Raw genomic sequence first — 22,550 nt, 5'->3', positions numbered from 1 at the left:
AGCCTAAGTTGCCATCTCTTCATTATCGGGCCAACTAGGCTTCAATCTGATAGGCTTGTCCAATAGCTCTTTGAATCGGGCTAGTTCTCGTAGGCCAAATGATCCCCATCTAAGCAATAGACCTCCATTGGATGCATTTGGTGCGATGGTCACGAGCTTTGAACTGCGGCCCGTGACACTTTCACCCCAGAACCAAGGCGGTAGAACTTTTTAACTCTATAAGCAAAATTAAAATACATTTATATATACATTTTCTTTAAAATTTTTAAAGCAACTATTAATAACACTTGCCATGCTTTTAATCTCATTTGTGGTGTTAAAAAACTTCACTGCGTATCAAATAATTATCCATAAAACTTAAATTTAGGTTACTATTAACACTGGTTTCACTTCTATCCGAGCTATGTAGTTAAAATATTTGATTTCAAATATAATTTTTATTCATAAATTAAAAATTATAATAATTAAACTAGCTTAATTTTTATTTTTAATTAGTGTATTTAAAAAGTATTAAAAATTGGAACATATGATAAAATATATCATTTTAATTTATAAAATTGATGAACATAATTAATTCGAATCATTATAATTTGATTCGATTATGTATAATATTTAGTTTGATTTTTAATTTGTTTCTTTTAAAATTGAAAACTACAAAATTATATATAATTCTTTCTCATACCGTGTTTTTTAAAAGAAAATGAAAGGACAGAACAGCATGAAATGCTGAATTTTTGTCTGTAATACAAATGACTAAGCAAAAAACCTAACAAATGAATTTTGAAGCAAGACATTGTGAAACATAAAAAAGGGGTTTTGTTTAACCCATGTTACCCAATCCAAATAATAATAATAATAAAATCTGGATCAGTTGTGGATCTAGAAACTGCCCCCAATAAATAAATAAAACCCTTTTTTGTTATTTATTGATAACCATTAGCTGGCTCTTGCTTACAAACCATAGCCGAAAGCAAAACCCAAGCCTACTCAAAGCAAAGAAAAACACAGCAATGGAGAGAAGCAAAGCAATGATGATGGCAGTGGCAGCTGTCGGATTGGCTTTAGTGTTAATGGTGCCACAGGCCGATGCTACAAGGTACATTGTTGGAGGGGGAGGCATCGGTTGGACTACTAATGTCAATTACACTGTCTGGGCTCGAGGAAAGCACTTCTACAATGGCGACTGGCTTTGTAACTTCTTAGCTCTTCTTTCCCTTTCATTTGTCTTTAGATCTGCTTTTCTTTCTTCTTGGTTTTTCGTCTCAGTATTTTAGCTTGGTTTCTGGGTTCTTTTAGTTGATTAATTGACAGATCTGGATTTGGGTTGTTTAGAAATGAATTAATTGTCTCAAATCTTGGACTTTTTGTCTTGGTTCCCTGGAAAACTACAGCTTACCTGCTAGTTTTAGTAATATTTCTTGCTTCTAGATAAGCACTTTACTCTTCTTTTTTAATCTTATTAATCACTTTGTTGAACTAAGAAAAAAGAGGGATTTGGACATTATCTGCCTCGTCGCATAAACAAGAACCGGATCGATGTTACTCCGATTCTTTATTTTTTTCTCTTGAGTATTTCTATTCGATATTTGTGTCCAATGCATATCTACGTACTAGTGTGAGGATACAAGTCTCAAAGAATCCTTCAAACACACAGAAAAATAGTAGAAAATTTTTAACATACTATCCGACATTCGCAGCAGAATTCAAGCAAGTAGATATTAATCACACATTGAAGAGCTATCCTCACCTCTCGGGATTGGATAACATAACCCGAGAGAAGAGGCCATTATGTTAAAAGGATTGGCTACCATTTAGTTGCTGTAAACCTGATTTTGAGTTGAATTTGATTCGAATTATAGTTTAAAACCTGGCTAATATTAACTATAAATCTTGTTTGTTTGTTTGTTTCCCAGTTTTTGTATATGATCGGAACCAGATGAATGTGCTGGAGGTGAACAAGACAGACTACGAGTCATGCAATGCTGATCATCCTCTTCACAACTGGACAACCGGAGCTGGAAGGGATGTGGTTCCGCTTAATGTGACTCGCCACTACTATTTCATTAGTGGCAAAGGATTCTGCTACGGCGGCATGAAGCTAGCAGTGCGTGTTGAGAACCCTCCCCCGCCTCCAAAAGCTGCTCCATTGAACGAAAAGAGTGGCTCCTCACCAAGTTCAATTGTCTACAGAGGCCAGCTTGTTTTACCAGCTGCTTTCGCCATTGCCGCACTGTGGGATGCATTCGTTCGAATCTGGTAGTTTCGGTATCGAGATTGAACCTGGACAATTCCTTCATCAATTGTGAAACGAATCAAATCAAATTCCATTTCTTCTTAAATTACTGGTGTGATTTTTCATTTCATTTTTCATCTGTTTTCATGATAGGTGACATGAATGAAACTAGCTTTAGGGGAGGTTTTGAACTTTGAAATGTAATTAAGGTTTGCTGATAGGGAGGCATTTGAAAAATGCTTTCTTTGCTGGGGAAATTATTGCTTGAATTTGTGGCAAAATGCAATGTTATTGAATTCTAGAAATGAAATTAGAAGTTCATGGGATCCATCTTTGTTAAAAACACCCGACTGGTCTAGCATATATCATTCAACTGGAGAATCGTCGAATAAAAAAATAATGGAATACATTATTTTAAACAAAAATAATTTTGTTCATTGTTTAAATTTATATTAAAATTTATAACATATAATTAAATACATGATTTTATTAAATATTTAATATTAAAGTTATAGTCGACATAAAAAAAAGTATACGAGTTTAATTTCTGGTCTGAATTATGAGACACTGGGTCCAATGCAGGGTGTGGTTGGTTAGGTCACTTTTTTGGTCAATGTTATCCGAAAAATGGCCACTGATTTCGGGACCATGTTTTTCTCTTACATTTTATTGCTTGAAATGGACAAACTTTGTGCTAAAAAACCCCTCTCTCCACCATCTTTGGTCCACAAAACTTTCCTTTTTTGCTATACAATTTATTTCATCAATTTCGTTCAAGAAAAATGAAATTAATCATTTGTGTAGATTTAAAGTCGATTCACAATAGAAATATTATGTGATGACTTGATGAATAAGGGCGTTCATCATCTCAAGTGTGGCTTGAGTTCTAGTTGCGTTAATTGTTTAGACTTTACTCTTTTATTGTAATTCAAAAAAAAAAAATCACAAGAGGTACAAGGTTCTATACTTGTATTTGTATATATTTTCCCCTTTTATATACTTGTTTAATTATATAAAATATCCATGATTTTGAACATAAAAAAATATTAATTAAATTATAATAATAAATAGAAAATAATATTATCTGAACTATCATATTAAAATATAAATATATAACATTTTAAATATGATTATGATATGTTGAATTGATATAAATATAACATGAAAGTATGAATTCTTTATTTATTTAAGACTTTTGGAACCATCAAGATTCACTACATTTTTTAATATCTCGTAAATTAATTGTTATCGAATTAATATTTTTTTTTTAGGTTCTTGTAAACTCTTCAAAATTTTACCAATTAAATGAAATGTCTCTTTTAATTTGAATAAATGACCTTTTAACAATTAAAAATGAGTTAAAAAACCCATTTTTCTTTTCGAAAAAAAATAAAAGCCTTAAAAATTACTTTTAGAAAATGCACCCTACCATACATAACTTTCCCAAGAAAATAAGAGTCAAATTACAGATAATAAAGAAATCAGCAATTCGAGAAGATAAATTCTAAAATTTGAAACCCTGCCACCTCTTTTCTTGCTTTAAAAGCAACTTATTTACCTCAATTTCCCTTTATTATGCCTTTGCATGTGCCTAGAGTCTTTACCATCATTCCTGCGGGATTGGCCATATTTCTAGGAAGCAAAGCGCCTGGGTTGCTTTTCTTGGGCAAGCGTATCATTGAGATTATTTTACTAGTAATGAGATTGTATTTTTGTTGTTTTTATTTAAAAATAATAAGTTAATTTTTATATGTTAGATTACAGAGTAATTTAATATTTTTTGTTAAAATTTTATTCATTTTTATTATTAAAAATTAGTGCAATTGACAAAATAACTGGACAGCTACACGTAGCACGCCACTTGTATCTAATGCTGACGTACAAAGATAATTTTTTTTACAGAAAGATCAGTTTGGTTTTTGATTTAACGTATATGAAATAAATTGTCAATTTTAAAAATACAATGAGCAAAATACAATTTGACTCATAATATAAGTGCCTCATTGATACTATTACCATTTTTTTGGTTAGCACACTTACGCATCACTTGATAGAGTGAAAAAAAATTTGAAAAATGAAAAATTATAAAAATAGAATGATAAAAAATATAAAACCTTTTCATAAATGTATTTAGTTAGAAAAATAAAAAAAATGAAATAAAAAATAATTTTTATTATTAGTAAAATCGAAAAATGAGAGAAATTGAAATGAAATTTTTAAAATTTGCATAATTTTAATTCAACATATTTCATTTATTTTTTTTCTCTTATTATTTTAATTTGAAATATATAGATAAAATGTGAAATGAAAATCAATAATGTATGAATCAATTAAGGAAATGAAATCTAAAATATGATTGAACTCGACTCGTTTCACAACGAAGGAATTGTCTACGTTGGATCTCAATTTTGGAAGTACCAAATTCGGGTAAACGCATCCCATAATGCAGCAATGATGAAATTAGCTGGTAAAACAAGTTGGCCTATGTAGACAATCGGACTTGATGAGGAGTCACTCTTTTCAGTCAACTGAGCAGATGTTGGAGGAGGAGGCCGGTTCTCGACGCGAACTGCTACCTTCATGCCCCCATAGCAGAACCCTCTGCCGCTAATGAAATAGTAATTCCGAGTGACGTTAAGTGGAACAACATCCCTTCCGGGTTCAGTCGTCCAGTTGTGAAATGGATGATCAGCATTGCATGACTCGTAGTCCGCCTTGTTCACCTCTATCACATTCATCCGTTCCGATTATATACGAAAATTGAGAAATTAACAAACACATTCATAATTAATAATCGGCCAGGAAACTATTAGTTTTTAATTTTTAGATTGTGTGACCTGAATTCTATTACTTGTTGAAGAAATAAATATAGTGGTAAAATAAGGGGTCTATGGGGCGAGAGGCCGAGGACCATACAGCACAAGTTGAGTCTGTATAGAACTATACTTCTATTATTTAATTTTGATTAGAACAAAATTTTTTAACCCTTAAATATATATAATTAAAACTCCTCTTGTATCAATTGTTTTTAATATTAGTGAATTTTTTTCTTCCCTTTGTAGTTTTTCTTGAAAGGTTTTCATGTAAAAGTTTGTGTATTCTTATTTTTCTTTTGTTATTGTTTTGCGACCGTTCTGCCGTGATTATCGACGTTATTGACAACAACAAAAAATCAAAAAATCCCAAAACAATAAAATATATTTAGATCACCGGGTATATATCTTATACTATGGAACAATTGATTGGAAAAAGAACAAGAAATCGAATCAGAAGGAAATTTCTGCAATTTCCAGACCTAGGAAAAACATTTCTTTTACTCACTTTCCTTCATTTTTCTGCATTTTTTGGGCAGCTAAAATATGAAGTTTAACATCATTTCGAAGAAAACCACAAATTAAAAACATTATTATGTTAATCTAGATTAAAATTTCCCTTTTCTTAGTTCAACAAAGTTATTAATAAGGTAAAGTAATTATCCCAAACAAAGCAAACATATTACTAAAACTAGCTAGTAAGCTGTAGTTTTCCAGGAAAATCAAGACAAAAATTCAAGATTTGAGACTATCAATTCATTTCAAAACGATCTATCAACGATAAAAACAATAAAACAAGCTAAAATAATGAAAAGAAAGTGTAGTTTGAGTCACCTTGTAGCATCGGCCATTAACAGTACTAAAGCCAATCCCAGAACTATCATTAACATCCTCATCACTTTGCTTCTCTCCATTAATGCTGAATTTTGCTTTGCTTTGCTTTGCTTTTAGCTTTGGTTTATAAGCAGTGTCCAGCTAATTATTATCAATTAAAAAAAAAGGAAAAAAAAGAGAGGGGGTTTATTTATTTGGAGCAGATTCTAGATCGACAATTGATTAAGATTTTTTTTTTTTTAAATTTGGATTTGTTAAAATCAACATGTTTCACAAATTCAGTCAGGTTCGTGCTTTATCAGTGTACCCACATTTATTAATCGACAAAACTTAAGCATTTAAACTGTTGATTTGACATTGACCTTTTCACTTTTTGCAGTCTACCAGAATTATTCAAAGTCAACAGCCACTAAATTGCAAATTAAAAATCCAAGTTGGATTGAATTTCTTTTTGGAACATAGAGATGCAAAGATACTTTTGACTTTGGGATGGATGATTGCATTGACCTTGTAACCATGCCAACATACTTGAGAAATTATTTAGTAGGTAGTCATGGTTTCGTGGCTAAATAACCCAAAAATAATAATTAATTACATAAATCACTTTGATTTAAAAATAATTATTTAAATAACTTAAAACAAATAGTAAAATTGGGTTATGGGGATTAGATAGTCGGCATCACTATTTTTTTTGTTTAAAAACTAATTTTTGGGATTTTGAATACTAGATGACCAACACCCATATATTTTTTTCAAACTGTATCATACTGGTATATATTTACATCAATATTTAAATAATAATAATTGAGGTGCTGATACACTGATGGCTAGCACAATTTTATCAATATTTTGTTGGGAGTGTTAGGTGTCCAAAGGCCCAAATTCACCCAACAAAAGCGGATGGAAATATTGCAACATTAACCCCTCATTGTTTTTCCATCTCTTTTATTTCTCAAGTTTGATTACATATTTTATATTTTAAAATAATATTGGACTAATGTTAATTATTATTGCATCACTCACGTTATTATTAAATTTAAATATTAAATTTAAAATTTAATTTAAAATTAACATGCACAATTAAACTTTTTTTTTGATAAAATTAGAATCTTTTATAATAATTCAAATAAACATTGTTAAATTATTGTTTATTTTATTTTAAAAAATAGCATGTAATATAATTATAAATTTAGAAACAATTAAATAGTATTTAAAAATTTAATTTTAAATAAACTTAAAAATTTTAAATACATTAAATTAATTTATAAAATTAAATTTTAATATATTATTAAAATTTAACTTTATAAATTAATTTAATCTATAAGGTAAGTTTCTTTTATAAATATATTACACATTGTGCATATTAATTTAATTTTTAAATTTAATAATAATATGAGTGGCAATATTATTTTAAAATATAAAATATGTAATCAAACTTGGGAAATAAAAAATATGAAAAAATAAGGAGGGGTTAATGTTGCAATATTCTCATCCCCTTTTGTTGGTTGAGTTCGGGCCTTTGTTGGCCGACACCTGACACCCCAAAAAATAAATTTTTTTATTTGATAAAGGGGGCCATTAGTGTGCCAACACCCAAAATTATTTTTTTAAATACTGGTATAAATATATATCAATATGATATAATTTGAAAAAAATACATGGATGTTGATCATTTAATGTTCAAAATCCTAATTTTTTTTAACAGAAAAAATAATGATGTCGGCCATCTAGTCTCTATAATCTAATTTTACTGTTTATTTCAGATTATTTTTGAATTAGTGTCATAACTAATTATTATTTTTAAGGTTATTCGGGTAAAATATCCTTCCAAGGTCCCACGATTTGTTGCCATCCTCAAATCAGCATCCTGCTTGGTATAATAAAATCTTCAGTCCAACTTGGACTTTTAATTTGCCTTTTAATGGCTGTTAGACTTTAATAAAGTCCCTGTCGGTATCACGTATATGCTGGATTAAATTTGAGTTGTCTAGGGGTCGAGTTGGGTCAAGAAAAAATTTAGGTTCAGATCCAGAAAATTGATTTAAAGTTTTGTTCAAACTCGATTCGAATAAAATGCTAAAATTCAAATCCAACTTGATCCGCCCGTATTAATTTTTTTATATAAAAAAGTTAATACATCAAATCTACTAAAAATATTAAAATAAATATTTACCAACAACAATGGAAAAAATTTAAAAAATAATGCCTAAATAACACTAAGATAAGTGTAACTTAACAAGCAAATACTTCTAATATAGTAACAAAATTAATAATAAAATAAGAGTCATTCGATATCTAAATAATAACAACAAAATAGTAACAATATAATAATAAAATGATAACAAAACAATAAAAAACAGTAAAACAAGCAAACAAAAAAAGAGTAAAAAATAAAAGCAATATTTTTTTCTGTAAATTTGGGCCGAAAAAGCCTACTTGAAACTCGATCCATTTAGGAAACATGCATTATTTTTTTATTCAAGTGTATTTTTCATGTCTATATTTTTACCCAAATTCTCCCACCTTTCGAACAGGTTTTCGAGTTGGGCCAATGAATCGACCCATGAGCAAGTTTAGACTAAAACTCAAATTATCAAGTCTAAATCATCTTGTGAGAAAATTATTATTTTTAGTTCAAATCAATTAATTTTCCAATTAATTTATACACAATGGCATACGTAAAATGTAAAAGTACAACATGAATATATAAATTATCAAGTCCAGGGTCATTTGGCATTCATTTTTCTTTTTCAATCTTCGTCTGCTTAAATTTTTTTTGTAAATGTATCTCCCTGTAGTGGACCTCAACAAATTTCATTTTGACCTTTTTACATTCTTTATCTGTTATTATATTTATAACATATTTTTAATTATGATTAAATAAAAATAAGTTTAATATACTTTATTAATTAATATAAATACAATTTATTTATTTTATTATAGATATAATTTTAATAAGTTCTAATTATTATTTAACCTTAGTGTAATTTATATTTTATCATTTAATATAAATATGATTTAAATTTTTAATCTAATGTACATAATAGTTATTTTTACTTCTTTGCTCTATTTTTTCAACATTAATTTCATTATAGTTTTTGTCATATTTGTTCTTTTTGATACAATACTTAGAACTACCTATAACCCCTTCCCAACCCTTAAATATCCACACCCTCCTGTACTGGAAACAATACCGATACCAACCAAAGTAAGACTCAATCGGCACTTCACCGCTCCATTTAAATCTAAAAACATATTTCACTACTAATTTTAATTTCATTGTTGCTATATTTAGTCTCATTGTTATGCTAAATAATCTCACTAGCATTGGAGTTATACAAATAGATACTAAACCAACTTGTGAAACTTTTAGGTCTAAATAAATTGGACCATTAAATCAAATTGATTAATTTCATCTTTATTCTTTAAATTACTATTTAAAAATACATTTTCTTCTCAAGAAAGCATCAATTTTCGAAGGGAATAAATGGAAAAAAGAAAAAAAAAATTAAACCCTACAAATTTACTAACACAAAAAAGCATCCTAGCATCCATAATTTTCCCAAGAAAACAAATTCAGTTTCTAGATATTAAATAACTTGGCAATTCGAGAAAACACAAAAAAGACCAACCCCAATTTCGTGAACCATTACAAAGCTTCAATAGGTCCTCTTTACTTGCTTTAAAAGCAACTCATTTACCTGAATTTCTCTTTATCATGCCTCTATATAAGCCTAAAGCCTGTGCCATCATCCCTGCAGGATTGGCAACATCGTTGGGAAGTAAAGTTGTGGTGCTCTCCTTGGCTATCACACTGAATGCTTCGATGTTTTGCTCCACAACCCTCACAGTCGCTTCCTTGACCCAGCTAGAGCCGATTGCAACTGCAACTTCCCTTATTGCCTTTGCTGTAGCTCTTGCATTAGCAAGTATAGCTTCTGCTTTGGCCATTGCTCGGTTGAGCCGACTTTCCCCTCATAAATCAGAATCCGCATGTGTTTCTTGTGTTCCACTTCTGCCTGAAGATCCATCGACTTCTATATGCCTTTAGGTGGTGATATATCTTTGATCTCATAAAGCAAGCACCATATAGTCCCCAAACTGTTTACAAAGGCCAGTTGTCAATAGCATCGACGATGTTCTTGTTGAGTGCATCACACTCTTCGAAAGTCTTGTCAAGAGTGATTTCCCCGAGTTTGGTTCTCATTGTCGTTTGCTCTAATTGAATGACTGCAAATATAGGATCTTCAATGCCATAAGGTGCCAATAAAGGATCCACAATCCTTACATAAAGCAGTCCATCAACGGCTATTGGGACATAGTCCTTTGTTTTAGTAGTTTGATCTGATATGGCGATTGCTTGCTCCTTAAGCCAATGCACATACTTGATTTTATCAACTATGGATACCTTCTGACACAAGTTAACACCTATCTATATTGATCAATACAAGTACATATAAATTGATATAAAAACCGAAATGGTACGCTGTTAATTCCATTTTAATTTTTATTTTTTTTCTAAATTGGTATGTATCGGCCAATATAATTGGTACTGTTAACGAGAAATCAAACATTTTATGAAATATATTTGCAGTAAAGCTGGTACTGTAACGACTGAGCTTCCACAAACGAAATTGATCCTCCATACAAGAGTTTCTAAATTTTACAAGAGTCGGTATCCTCCACCTCAACCACAACAACCTTTTCAGGCATCAGAAGCCGTTCGAAGCGTTGGTATTTGGCCGTGATCAGAAAAGTCGATCTTGTTCAGTCTCAAACAGCACAACACTTGCTCCGGAAGTTCCTCTTGTTTTTGTGCCTGTCAATTGAAGGCAAAGATCATTAATCCAAAGTTTAAACATTTACGAGTTTGAAGGAAGTTTACCATATTTAACAAAGAACCCAGATCAGGGCTTTACCTGGATGGTTAAACCCAGATCAAGAATTCCGCTCTTCAATCGATCTCGAAAAGACTCAAGCCCCTTTCTTGATATATAACTGAAGCGATGAATGTCCAAATCAATCTCAAAGTAATTTGAACCCTGCATGAGAAATAGAGTCAACATCCTTGTAACTGATTGTATGATGCCAATGACTTGGCAGTTACAACTAAATATCAAATGCGCTTTAAGTTCAGAAAAACTAGAGGAATTCAAGCTGATAGAAAACGAGTGTTGGACATCAAAGCTTCAAGAAAAATGAAGAATCCGAATGACATATGTAAAGGTTTAACATTCCTATGAATTTAGAATGGCCTTGGTGTTTGCTGAGTATGCTTCTAGGCTGAAACCCATTGGGATTATCTCAAGGGACAATATAATATGTTATTTGGTCATCAAATAAGTTGGGACTACCTAGTGAATTCAGTTATGCCCGAAATACAAGACCGGTGTGTCTAAGTCACATCATAAAACAAATTCTGGTTGATCATAGTGCTGTCTGTTTATATTCCTAACCTATTCGTTCAACTAAACACTGACAAAGCCAACGAGCAAAGTAGAAACTTATGCTATACCTTGTAAAAGTTGTGCTGCGGGCGTGAGAGAACAGGCTTTTCATTATAAGCATTTACGAGTTTCTTTTCAGTAGAACTCAAATTGAGGTCATCAGGATTAACCAACCCAGCCAAGATCTTTAATCTTTCTCTGAAGGGAACGGTAGAGTCTTTCGCAAACCCTCTAACCTTTTCCATCTCATCATCGACCAATTTCTGGACCAAAAGCACAAATCTTTAAGAGAGAGTACAAAGTGAAATAAAAAAGTGGCTAATATTGAATGAATAACCCAGAAATATCGTAACATCAATTTGAAAAGATAAGTTTATCCTATATTCTTTTATTCACAGTTCAATTTACCTATACCATTCTAGAACTACAAAATACCAAACAAGAGGCATCCATGCCAGTGCCGAGACGATGAAGCTAAGACATACTTCTACTACACATTTGCATGTCTAGAAGTCTATGTTACTTGAGATAAGTTCAACATCTTCTAACTTTTTTCCTATATTTGAAGGACCCTAGGAGTGTAATATCCTCATCCCATGTCAGACATCGGTGTCGACACGGATACTTATATGAAGAACCAGCACAGCATAAGTAGAAATAGCATCCAAGTGACTACAAGTTTTAGTTTAATCTACTAAGTGGGATTCTCTAGCAGCAAAGAGGAATAGCTCAGAATCATTTGACCTGAGAAACCGGACTAAGGACCCTTCTACTACTGACTACGGGTATTAACAACACTTATCCTCAATATGCAGCAAAGTACAGTAAGCCCTGGGAGTTAAAAGAATTTACAGAAGGCTAAGGGCATGACCTTGAATACCATACAAATTAAATAAAGATACATGTTCTGACAGTGAAATGTTATAATGTTACCCTGATGCTCTCCTGATATTGAGGCGAGATGAGCCCGTCAAAATTCTCAGAAACTTTGAAATAGAGAACAAGACTCATTCCTTCACCATCACTATCGCCAAGGAACATTGCAGCGGGATAAGTAGGCAACTGCAAGAGAACATGCAAGACAAATCACTGAAATGACATTGCCAGGAAGCATCTTTTTAATGATTGAATTCCAGCGCAATATTCCACCAAGATACATCACAACAATTAAATACGGACATTCTGAAAAATACCTGAATATTAACAATTAGAAGAGGGGGCACTTTCCCATTTGCTTTTACGTTAGGAAGCTCGATATGTTGGGCAATGTGATTTATCTTTGTCGGGCAGATGAACAAGTCAACGCCTATTGGAGTATATGGGGAGAAATGTCGTGCCGGACATTTCCGTTTATCTCTAATGGAAAATAAATAAAAGTTTCTCAGTAAAGATTAAATGGATAGAAATATAAAAACATTATAATTGTGAACTTCATTGGAAAGATACCAACACAAATGGTAAAATTCAAGGGTTAGAATAACTAGCATACTTGAAATAGGTCTCGCCTCGAAGTTTAAAAGTTGATGGTGGAATATCGGACCAACATCCTTGACTCGCCTTCTCATCCTTGCTACACGGAATTATATATCCAGCTTTGGGACGATATAAAAATCGTTTTGATGCATCTGTTATCAATAAAGTCAATATTATATTCTACTTTGGGAGTTATCATTGAACTCAATAAAATAGAAAGCAAAACTTTGGAAACAAAATTAACTCAAATTACTTACAGTCCTCGAGTTTGTCTTCTGCATCATATGATCTCCTCTTAAAAGAAAGCCTAAAAACTGCTGATTTCCTTCTTTGGGATTGTGGAGCCAAACCAGATGTCAAAATCTTCTCATTGAAACTCACAGAAGGAATCATTCTCGATAATCCGGGTCTTAAGTTTTTCTCTTCAGAATTACACCTATCCTCCTTCAGACCTTTAAAGCTTCCGTAAGGATGACCTAATAGTTTCTTCTTCCTATTACCCATTTCATCCGCCTTTCCAAAGCGCGAAAGCTCATTACCCTGGCTACTAATGTGAGACAATCGATCTGTTTCTTTAGGTTCATCTTTGCTCATTTTACCTCCATCTGTCTTTAAATAACCTTCATGGTATTCTTCGTTTTTGCACTTGCCGTCCATGAAGCACGTCGAACTTTCATACTGAAGCAGCTGCCCACTTGATATATTCCCAATTGCATTGCTCACTGATGGAAAACCATCTGGAAAAGAAAAATCCAGACAAATTACATACATAAGACGGTCATAGATGACTAAATCTTCCCCTTGTCCGTGCATACTAAAAAATAAAAACCAAGAAAAATTAGCAATCATATGTATTTGATATATTTAGTAACTGACATTGTCTAAAATTCAGCGGATGCAGAAAATTTTAGACAAGATAATGAGTAATAGTCTCATATGATGATTCATAGTTCTGCTCCACATTGTCCCATTGCTATATCATCATGCTTTATTTTCTATTACAGAACTCCTTTAAATATGATCAAGGAAAGGTTGAATCTTCTGTTACCTCCATGAATGCTGAGGAAATCATCGTCCGAATCGGATTCAAGAATACTAACTGAATCAAACCAAAGATCCTCTTGGCAAGCTACAGCAAAAAAGAAACTTCTTTTGGTCAGCTTTGATTTCCATTACTGGTATATACTAAAATCTAGTGCAAGGACCAAAAGACAAAATCCTCTTAGTAGGAATCTTTTTTGGAAAAAGGAAAGGAAATTTAGAACCGAAAACACCATGGAATCATGACAAAAACATAGTTTTTAAGACAGTTCATTGCACAGAATGAAAAGTTCACTGGAAAGTATAAGGAGACCAACTATGTTACTTCAACCATTCGTTTTTCTTCAAGTACACATGGTTGAAAAATATTTGGACATGTGTAAGAAGGTATGATCCTCCACATATATGGAAAAAATTTTAATTTTTAAGCATACCCGTGTTGTACATATACTTGGAGAAATAACATAGAGTACCAAAATGCTTATTGTATACTATCATTTACATTCGTTCCTTTTTAACAAAATATTTATCACAGGACTTGATCGGAAGTTATAGCAATTCTGAAAATATAAGTCCCTTTGATTTTGGAAAATAATTTATACCCTTTCTTCATAAGTTTTTGGTAACCTACTATATTCTTCAGCAAAGATTATTAGCATTGATGAAAAGAAATGATATACCATTTGTATCAATTTGACTAAGATGCCACTGAAATTGAGTGAAATTGAATGTTGAGCTCGAGACCTCCGATCTTCTACGAGTAGTGGTTGCACCATTCTCCATATGTAAATATTCACTAACAGCTATATCTGTTACACGAGCATCACTATTCCTTTTCTTGGTTCCATCTGTGATGGAACGGGAGACCTTCCCGCGGTGTTTTCGGAACCGACGACGGGGCCTTCTCAAATTCTTGATTCTTTCAGCAGTTGCTGATACACAACTCCCCATTAAGACTGCTTAATTGCAGAACCCTGGTTTAACACCAAATATTGTTTACATTAGATATGCCAAACATTTTTGCCGGAAGCCAAATTTACTAAAAAGATCAAATAACTTGCAATTAATGGTAGAAATTATCACATGATCAATCCGGAAAAAATGAAATGTTACTATAGGTGAATATATATATATGAAACAATCATGATCATAATCATCAAAACTCCTTAGTTGACAGCAAGCACTCTTCATTTTGTTTAAAGCACCCGTGTCCGGCACATATGCAAACAAAGGTACCGGGATATGATCCTCCAAGGACATATCCAAGTCTGAATAACATAGCATATTATAAAAAATATATAGATTTTAAACAACTGAACTGAGGACCCAATATAAAGTCCTCAGTTAATCATGGATTTCTAGAGCTTAATCCTGCCATATTCATTAAATCAGAAAAAAAAAGCATTTGAGGAAGGAAAAACAAAAATAACCTTAAAAAATCCAAAATCAACAGGAAAAATATTTTCTGAAAACTTAAGATGATCAATGTAAAAAACCCCACTGTTTTAACTTGAAGCAGAACTACTTTGAAGTTTAACTATAAATCTAAAATGGAAAAACTGAAAAGAAAAGACAATATAGACTCCATATCCAATGAGGTTAAAGAGACAAATAAAGAGGATTGAGGCAACAAAAACAATATATTTTTTTTCTTTTTAAAAAAATGAAATCTGTCCCACATTAGAAAGAAAAATGAAAAATGCTCAAATAACTCAATGTGAAAGTGAAAACTGAGAGCTAAAGCTAATCTTATAAAACATATATATATAATATAAAAAGTTAAGAAAGAGAGTAATTTTGTACAAAAGAAAAGTTTGGATCAAAAAAAGGGAAATGAACTTTGAGTAATTTATAAAAAATATAAAGTCCTCAGTTAATCATGGATTTCTAGAGCTTAATCCTGCCATATTCATTAAATCAGAAAAAAAAAAGCATTTGAGGAAGGAAAAACAAAAATAACCTTAAAAAATCCAAAATCAACAGGAAAAATATTTTCTGAAAACTTAAGATGATCAATGTAAAAAACCCCACTGTTTTAACTTGAAGCAGAACTACTTTGAAGTTTAACTATAAATCTAAAATGGAAAAACTGAAAAGAAAAGACAATATAGACTCCATATCCAATGAGGTTAAAGAGACAAATAAAGAGGATTGAGGCAACAAAAACAATATATTTTTTTCTTTTTAAAAAAATGAAATCTGTCCCACATTAGAAAGAAAAATGAAAAATGCTCAAATAACTCAATGTGAAAGTGAAAACTGAGAGCTAAAGCTAATCTTATAAAACATATATATATAATATAAAAAGTTAAGAAAGAGAGTAATTTTGTACAAAAGAAAAGTTTGGATCAAAAAAAGGGAAATGAACTTTAAGTAATTTAATTATATAAAATAATTAAAAACAAAGACTAAATTGGAAAAAAGATTTGTTTTCCTATAATAAAAAGGAGCAAAACAATGTTCAAACTTCAAAGAAAATTATGTGAAAAAGACTTAACAAAGACAATATTAATAACATATTTTTTATTTCTTAGAAAATGGTAAGAAACACACACACACTTTGAATCCAAAACTGGAAGTTGGCAAATACATAACACAGGCAGAATCAATCTTATGTTCAAAAGCAAATATGCTTACCCCCCCACCTCCCCCCAAAAAAAACTATCAAAATGAATATTAAAAGTCAATGCTGTTAATAAAAAAAATTTTAAAAAAAAAAACTTTGAATCTAAAAATGAAATTACAGGGAAAAAATTAGTTGAGAACTTTGAATGTGATGGGAAAAAGAAACAAAAGCAAATATCTTTACACAGGGGGAAAAACAAAAATGTTAAATGAATATTAATGCAGACATTATAAGCAAAACCCAGAAAACATAACAAATTACAAATAAAAAAACACAGAAAAGTTAACCAAGAAAAATGGATCAAATTGAAATAAAATTACCTTTGATCTTTTGTGTTCTTCTTTGTCTCCAGAATGGGATCTCCCTGCTGAGAAAGCAGAAAAAGAACACAAGGAACAATCCAGGTCGAGTCGGATCCAGGTACAAGGGGTAGAAGATCAATAAAAAAAATCAGCAAGCACTGATTTTAAAAGAATGAAGAGATGAAAGAATATAAAGTGGTAACAAAGGAATTAGAGAAGAGAGTTTGATGGTCGAATAGGAAGAGGTTTAAATAAATGAAGGGAAAAAATGGTGTTGGAGTTTTGTTGTTTGTCTCCTCGAATTTAGCTTTTGTTTTAAAGCTTGCGTCTTTTTTTACTGTTCCTCGTTTTGATTGTGATGATGGTGTCTGAACGCCATTTCTAACTTTTTCTTTTTCCTGCCAATTTCTTAATTAAATAAACGCATATTTTTCCGGCTAATGATTTAATAGGTACTGTTTAACAAGTGTATTCAATCTGAAATAATCATTCATTTTATTTTATTTTAAATGTTAATCAACTGAGAGTTTAATAGAAAAGAAGCTAAAGCTGAGTACTATAATTTAGACTGATAAGTCTTATGAAATCACTAACAACGTATAGTAGTAATTATAATTTAATTTTTGGATATATTTCGTAATTTTTAAGATTGTGTTTAATAGTGTAAATTGTAATTAAATAATGTTAAAGAAAATATTTTTAAATGAGTAACAAAAGCATATAATTTGTTATTCGATAATACATTTACTGATAAAATTAATAAGAAAAATATATTTCATATTTTCTATGTTATTCTCTTTCTAAACATATATTCATTGTTTGATCCTTGATCTATATAATTTAAATAATTTATAACAAATTAGTTAATTATCCAGTTGGTTAAAATCTATAAAAAATTATATCTCATCAATAAAAAATTCAAATGATTTAAATGATTATATAATTATATTTTTAAAATTAAAATATTATTATTGTATAAATATAACTTTTAAAACTTGAATCACATACATGTTTGAAAAACTATATGGTAATTAGATTTGAATGTAATAGTTTATAATTATTTCTATTTTTACCCTCTATCCTAAGAATTAAGGAATGTAACTGGGTGCTCCAAATACACCTAATTTAATGAGATTCATTAATTACGATACTATCCACATGTAATTACACTTAAATCTAATTTTTAATAAAAGGTTAATTCACTTAAAAGGTTTTACTGTAATGTAATCATTAATTAATCCGCAATAAACTTTGGTTATTTAATAATTTTAAAATATGGCTTTAGTTATTCCACTACTCAAAGTTTGTCTACAAATCCTTTAGGCGGTTCAATCGGACCGCAAAAGACTTTTCCGATTATAGCTATCCCATACTGATGATTTCAATTACTCAAATTCTACTATTTACTTATGTGTGTATACATATTATTCAAAGTATGAATTTTTAAAATTTATTTATTTATCTTATTAATATAACATTTTTATATTTTCATTTTCCCACCCTTAATATTGATATAATGACTTATTTAGCTTTCAAACTTTACAAAAAAAATTTATTTTAGCTCTTCAATTAATCTTTCATCTCTTTTAGCCCTTAAACTTATATTTCTTTTTATCAGATCACTTCAAAATAGATGGAAAATCTAACGTCTTTTAACATTGCTTACGTATACATATGGATTACACATCAACATTTAATTAATTTTTAAAAATTTAAACAATTAAAAAAATTTTAAAATTTATTTTTTAAAATTAAAAATGATCAAAACTATTAAAAAATTAAAAAGATGTTGACATGTCATCCACGTAGTAACCCACATGTATGCCACATCATCATCGTGAAAATATAAAAATTGTTTTAAAATTACATTTAGCACGTTTTATTTTGTGACCCCTTTTTCCACCCAACTTCTCAGTTCATTTCAGAGTGAAATACCATAATTTGGCAATCCCATTTTTCTCTTCCCTTTTTTACTTATCATTTAATAAAACTATTTTATTCACATTTGATAGAATAATTAACTGTATTTGTTTTATATATTTTAACAGAAAAAATGAATTAAAATTAAATTCAAAACAAATAAAAATATCCAGTCATCAAATTCAAATCCAAATTTGAATGGAAGTCTTATTATCTTGCTATTTCATGTAAGGTGAATGGTCACAATCTCATAGTGAAAAAGGAATGCACTTTATTCATAGGTTTGGACTTAAAATGCATCAATCTCTTTCACGGTTTACATGAATCCAAGTTAAGATATTTATTATTGAAGTTAAAAAGAGAGATTTTCTTTTATTAAAATAAAAAACTTATTATTGAATAAGTTAAGATAATAATTATTATTTATTAAAAAATAAAAGAGCTTTGTACAATAATGTCAATTATCAATCTTTTAAAAAGTTGTTAACCAAAAATAATTGGTTCTTTAATCATTTTTTTTAATAAGAATCATGAATATTTTACTAGTTTCAAATAGAAATCATTATATACCTATTAAACATGTACTATAATGGGAGGAAAAATTAAAGTTTTGTATTGAATAAAGTGTAATTGAATCGAGTCGAGTTCGAATATTGTTAAGTTTGAGCTCAACTCGAAATTCAAAGTTTAATATTTGGCTTGAGCTCAGTTAAACATTTATTTTTAAACTTGAGCTCGGCTTGAGATATAATCGAGCTATTCTAGATCAAGTTCATTTATCAAATTTTGTATTTGAGCTTACCTTAATAATTAAAATTATGGTTAATAACATATATTAAGTGTAACGGCCCAATTTTTCAGTGGTGTAGGAATAGTGGTTTCGAGGCCACCAAATTCGGCTAGTAAGTTCGTAAATATTATTATCTAATATTTATGAATTAAATATGGTTTTAAAAAAAGGGTCTTTGAATTGGTAATTTGTGTTTTATAATGATTTATTAGGTCAAATGGTAGTATTAAAGTTTCGTTGAAAATTTTTAACATTTTGATAGCTAATTAATTAAAAATAACTAAATTAAAAAAAGTATAAAACTTATTAATTATAAGAATTAAGTGATTAAATGATTTAATTAATAAATAAGAAAGGATTTAAGGAATAAATAAACCTAAATGAAGAGTTGAGGCGGCATATGAAAGAAAGAAAAATAAAATAAAGCCTTTAATGGTAAAATTGTAATTTTTAGAAAATTAAAATGAAACAAATTGAATTTAAAGTTTTATAGACAATTCATCTTCTAATTTTCGGCCAAAAACAAGCATAGAAGAGAGCTTAAGCTAGTTTTTCATATTTTTGCTTCATATCAAGATCCCGTAGATATTCGTGAAAAAAGAAAAATAGCAGAATAGTTCCTGAACTTTTACAATTACTACAATTCAATCCAGGTAAGTTCGTACGATTAAAAAATTTAAGATGTTGTATAAATTGATGAATGGTATTATTTATTTATTCTATTGCTGGAATTGAATTATTGTTGGAATTATAATATTGAATTGGATTTCGGTTTGAATGGAATGCGAGATTTGAGTACATTCATATTTTGGTGTATGATGGTATTGGAATGAGACAACGACATTTTTCCCAAGTAAACCAAGGTTTCGCATTTGTTGTAAACTCTCGTGTTTTACTTTCTGTTCAGCTCTTATGAGCTTCTATACAACTCTTATGAGTTTTTGTTTAGCTCTTACGAGCTTCTATTGGTGTATTCAGGAAGACTAGCTCTTATGAGCTTCTGTTAATGATGTACTCTTATCTGTAAGTCGTTCTTAAAATATAAAAATTTCGGTAAGGTGATTTATCTAATGAATTTGAAAGACATGTTATTCATTTTTATATTGACTTGAAAACAGTTGTATTTATTAATATAAGTTATGAATGACAAGAAATTGTCAGTGAATGATAGGGAATTGACATGAATGATTTTATTTATTTGACTTGTTATAGTAGGTTCGATAAGATTTTTGTTTAAACCGTCGAAATTACTAAGTTTCATTAAGCTTATTTGTATTGTTTAATGTCTTTGTAGATTTTCAGAAGGTTGGACGATCGGATCAGCACTCAAGTCACACTATCCAGCTTATCTTGGTAGTTTTTGAAACATTAAATACGGTTTATATGGCATGCATAGACTTTTGTTCAATTTTGATCAAAATTTAGCTTATGTAAATATTATGAATAATATTTTGTTTATATAACCAGCATACATATTGGTATGGAATTAAGGTATGAGTGTGATGTTAATATAAGTGATATATATATGTATATAATTGAGTTAAAGTGAACTTTGGTAACTTGGTTAGATAGGTTAATTAGGTAAGTTTGGATACTTGGTTGACATGTTTTAAGTTGTCATATAAGATGCCTAAGGGCATATTGGTTGTAGGTGGTGATAATACATGTTTAAGACATAATTTTAACTTGTGTTGAAAGCCTTGTTATGGCTTGTTGATGTGCAATTTGTTGAGGCTAGGTTGGTGTCAATTTGAGTGAGAAATATAGCTTAGAAAATGACTTATTTTCATCCACACAGGTAGAGACACGGGCATGTGTCCCAGCCGTGAGAGATACATGGCCGTGTGTCCCCTGTATCTTTTAAAAATACAAGTCAGTATGCTCACACGGCCTAGCACATGGGTATGTGACTTGGCCGTGTGACCCAAGTTAGAGAGTTACACGGGCTAGGACACGACCATGTGTCCCTATTTCGAATGCCCACATGGCCTGAGACACGGGTGTGTCTCCTGACCGCGTGACCTCTGTAGTGTTGAAATTTTTGAATAATTTTAAAAAATTCTATGAGTTTCCGATTTAGTCCCGAGCTTCCCGTTATAGTGTTCTTGTAAGCTTCCCGTTAAATACTCTTCGGAGCATCCCGATCGGTTGTGACCCTACATATGTTGTAGGCACACCTCAACTCTTATGAGCATCCCATTATATGGCTCTTCGTGAGCTTCCCGATTAAAGGCTCTTTGTGAGCTTCCCATTAGTCCTCGCTTGAACTTCCCGTTATATGGCTATCCGATACTTCCTGTTAATTGCTCTTCGAAGCTACCCGTTAATTGCTCTTTGGAGCTACCTATTATAAGCTCATTGTAAGCTTCCCGTTATAGTGCTTGAGAGAGAGCTTTCTGTTTAAGTACTCATAAAAGCACTCCCAGATATGAATTGATGGATTTATAGTATTGTACACTTTACGTGTACTACCCAAGTATCCATCGAGATTTCAAATGATTCAACGGGTGAAATTCTGACATGAGAACATGCGAAATCAAAATGAAACTATTATCTGTATATACATGAAATACTAGGAAACTCGATACCTGATGAGCTTATCCTTATTCTTGTTATTCACATGAAATACATGGCTAACATGTTTGTTGAGGTTATATGTGTTAGGTTAATTGCCAAATTACTTTGGATGTATTACACATGTTTATTGTATGAGTAAATGAATGGTAAGATAATTTCCCGTTATATGAACTTACTAAGCATTAAGTGCTTACTCAATTGTATTTTCTTTGTTTTATAGTACTCAGAAGCTCGTCAGTTTGGAAGCTTGGCAGAGATCACTCACACTATCCACTGGCCCATTTCGGTACAATTATGAAACTAATTTTGGTTATAATGGCATGTGTAGGTTAACTTGTCCATTGTTGGCATTTTAAATATTTTGGTTGTAACTAGCCATTGGTATGGCTTGTGTTTGGCATATTTTGAAATATGTATATATATGGCCTTAACATGTTTGATGTGTGAAATTGAAATGGTTTAATGATGGTAAGCATATTGATGAATGGATGGAG

General features: G+C 30.7%; 4 protein-coding genes across 6 annotated transcripts; 1 reads left to right on the top strand and 3 right to left on the bottom strand.

Annotated features, from left to right (window-relative positions):
* Positions 1-696: 696 nt before the first annotated feature.
* LOC107911819 (lamin-like protein) lies at positions 697-2,559 on the top strand. The gene is made up of 2 exons (XM_016839764.2): positions 697-1,191; positions 1,914-2,559. Exons 1-2 carry the CDS (start codon positions 1,011-1,013, stop codon positions 2,258-2,260), a joined length of 528 nt encoding a protein of 175 aa, XP_016695253.1. The 5' UTR covers positions 697-1,010; the 3' UTR covers positions 2,261-2,559.
* A 2,009-nt stretch (positions 2,560-4,568) lies between these two features.
* LOC107911232 (lamin-like protein) lies at positions 4,569-6,170 on the bottom strand. Its single transcript, XM_016839108.2, has 2 exons — positions 5,881-6,170; positions 4,569-4,958 (listed from the first exon to the last, which is right to left on the bottom strand). The coding sequence occupies exons 1-2, from the start codon at positions 5,888-5,890 to the stop codon at positions 4,636-4,638; spliced, it is 333 nt and encodes a 110-aa protein (XP_016694597.1). The 5' UTR covers positions 5,891-6,170; the 3' UTR covers positions 4,569-4,635.
* Positions 6,171-9,985: 3,815 nt separating this feature from the next.
* On the bottom strand, positions 9,986-10,454 carry LOC107910869 (stomatin-like protein 2, mitochondrial). Its single transcript, XM_041103916.1, has 2 exons — positions 10,434-10,454; positions 9,986-10,312 (listed from the first exon to the last, which is right to left on the bottom strand). The coding sequence occupies exons 1-2, from the start codon at positions 10,452-10,454 to the stop codon at positions 9,986-9,988; spliced, it is 348 nt and encodes a 115-aa protein (XP_040959850.1).
* Positions 10,363-17,126, bottom strand: LOC107911818 (uncharacterized). Of its 3 annotated transcripts, none has more exons than XM_016839760.2 (10): positions 16,788-17,126; positions 14,522-14,815; positions 13,849-13,929; positions 13,058-13,537; positions 12,817-12,952; positions 12,521-12,683; positions 12,261-12,389; positions 11,396-11,590; positions 10,800-10,922; positions 10,363-10,699 (listed from the first exon to the last, which is right to left on the bottom strand). In XM_016839760.2, the coding sequence occupies exons 2-10, from the start codon at positions 14,790-14,792 to the stop codon at positions 10,586-10,588; spliced, it is 1,692 nt and encodes a 563-aa protein (XP_016695249.2). In that variant the 5' UTR covers positions 14,793-14,815; positions 16,788-17,126; the 3' UTR covers positions 10,363-10,585. The 3 variants fall into 3 exon arrangements, with proteins under 3 accessions (XP_016695249.2, XP_040961680.1, XP_016695251.2); XM_041105746.1 differs by lacking the exon at positions 16,788-17,126 and adding an exon at positions 15,802-16,007; XM_016839762.2 differs by lacking the exon at positions 16,788-17,126 and adding an exon at positions 15,272-15,757.
* Positions 17,127-22,550: the final 5,424 nt, after the last annotated feature.

The sequence above is a fragment of the Gossypium hirsutum genome, chromosome D11 (assembly GCF_007990345.1).
Source record: "Gossypium hirsutum isolate 1008001.06 chromosome D11, Gossypium_hirsutum_v2.1, whole genome shotgun sequence".
Classification (NCBI taxonomy): Eukaryota; Viridiplantae; Streptophyta; class Magnoliopsida; order Malvales; family Malvaceae; genus Gossypium; species Gossypium hirsutum.
Note: the sequence above shows the minus strand (reverse complement) of the source record. Positions and strands in the feature narration are given on the sequence as shown.

Bases quoted from the DNA above. Each gene is read 5' to 3' on its own strand.
- LOC107910869 (XM_041103916.1), bottom strand. From the start codon at position 10,454: ATGTTTGATTTCTCGTTAACA. The intron at 10,313-10,433 runs GTACCAATTATA...TGATCAATATAG, and splicing joins TGTTTGATTTCTCGTTAACA to ATAGGTGTTAACTTGTGTCA.
- LOC107911818 (XM_016839760.2), bottom strand. From the start codon at position 14,792: ATGGGGAGTTGTGTATCAGCAACTGCTGAAAGAATCAAGAATTTGAGA. The intron at 12,953-13,057 runs GTAAGTAATTTG...TATTGATAACAG, and splicing joins AGAAGACAAACTCGAGGACT to ATGCATCAAAACGATTTTTA. The intron at 11,591-12,260 runs GTAACATTATAA...CTTTTGGTCCAG, and splicing joins AATATCAGGAGAGCATCAGG to AAATTGGTCGATGATGAGAT.
- LOC107911819 (XM_016839764.2), top strand. From the start codon at position 1,011: ATGGAGAGAAGCAAAGCAATGATGATGGCAGTGGCAGCTGTCGGATTG. The intron at 1,192-1,913 runs GTAACTTCTTAG...TTTGTTTCCCAG, and splicing joins CTACAATGGCGACTGGCTTT to TTTTTGTATATGATCGGAAC.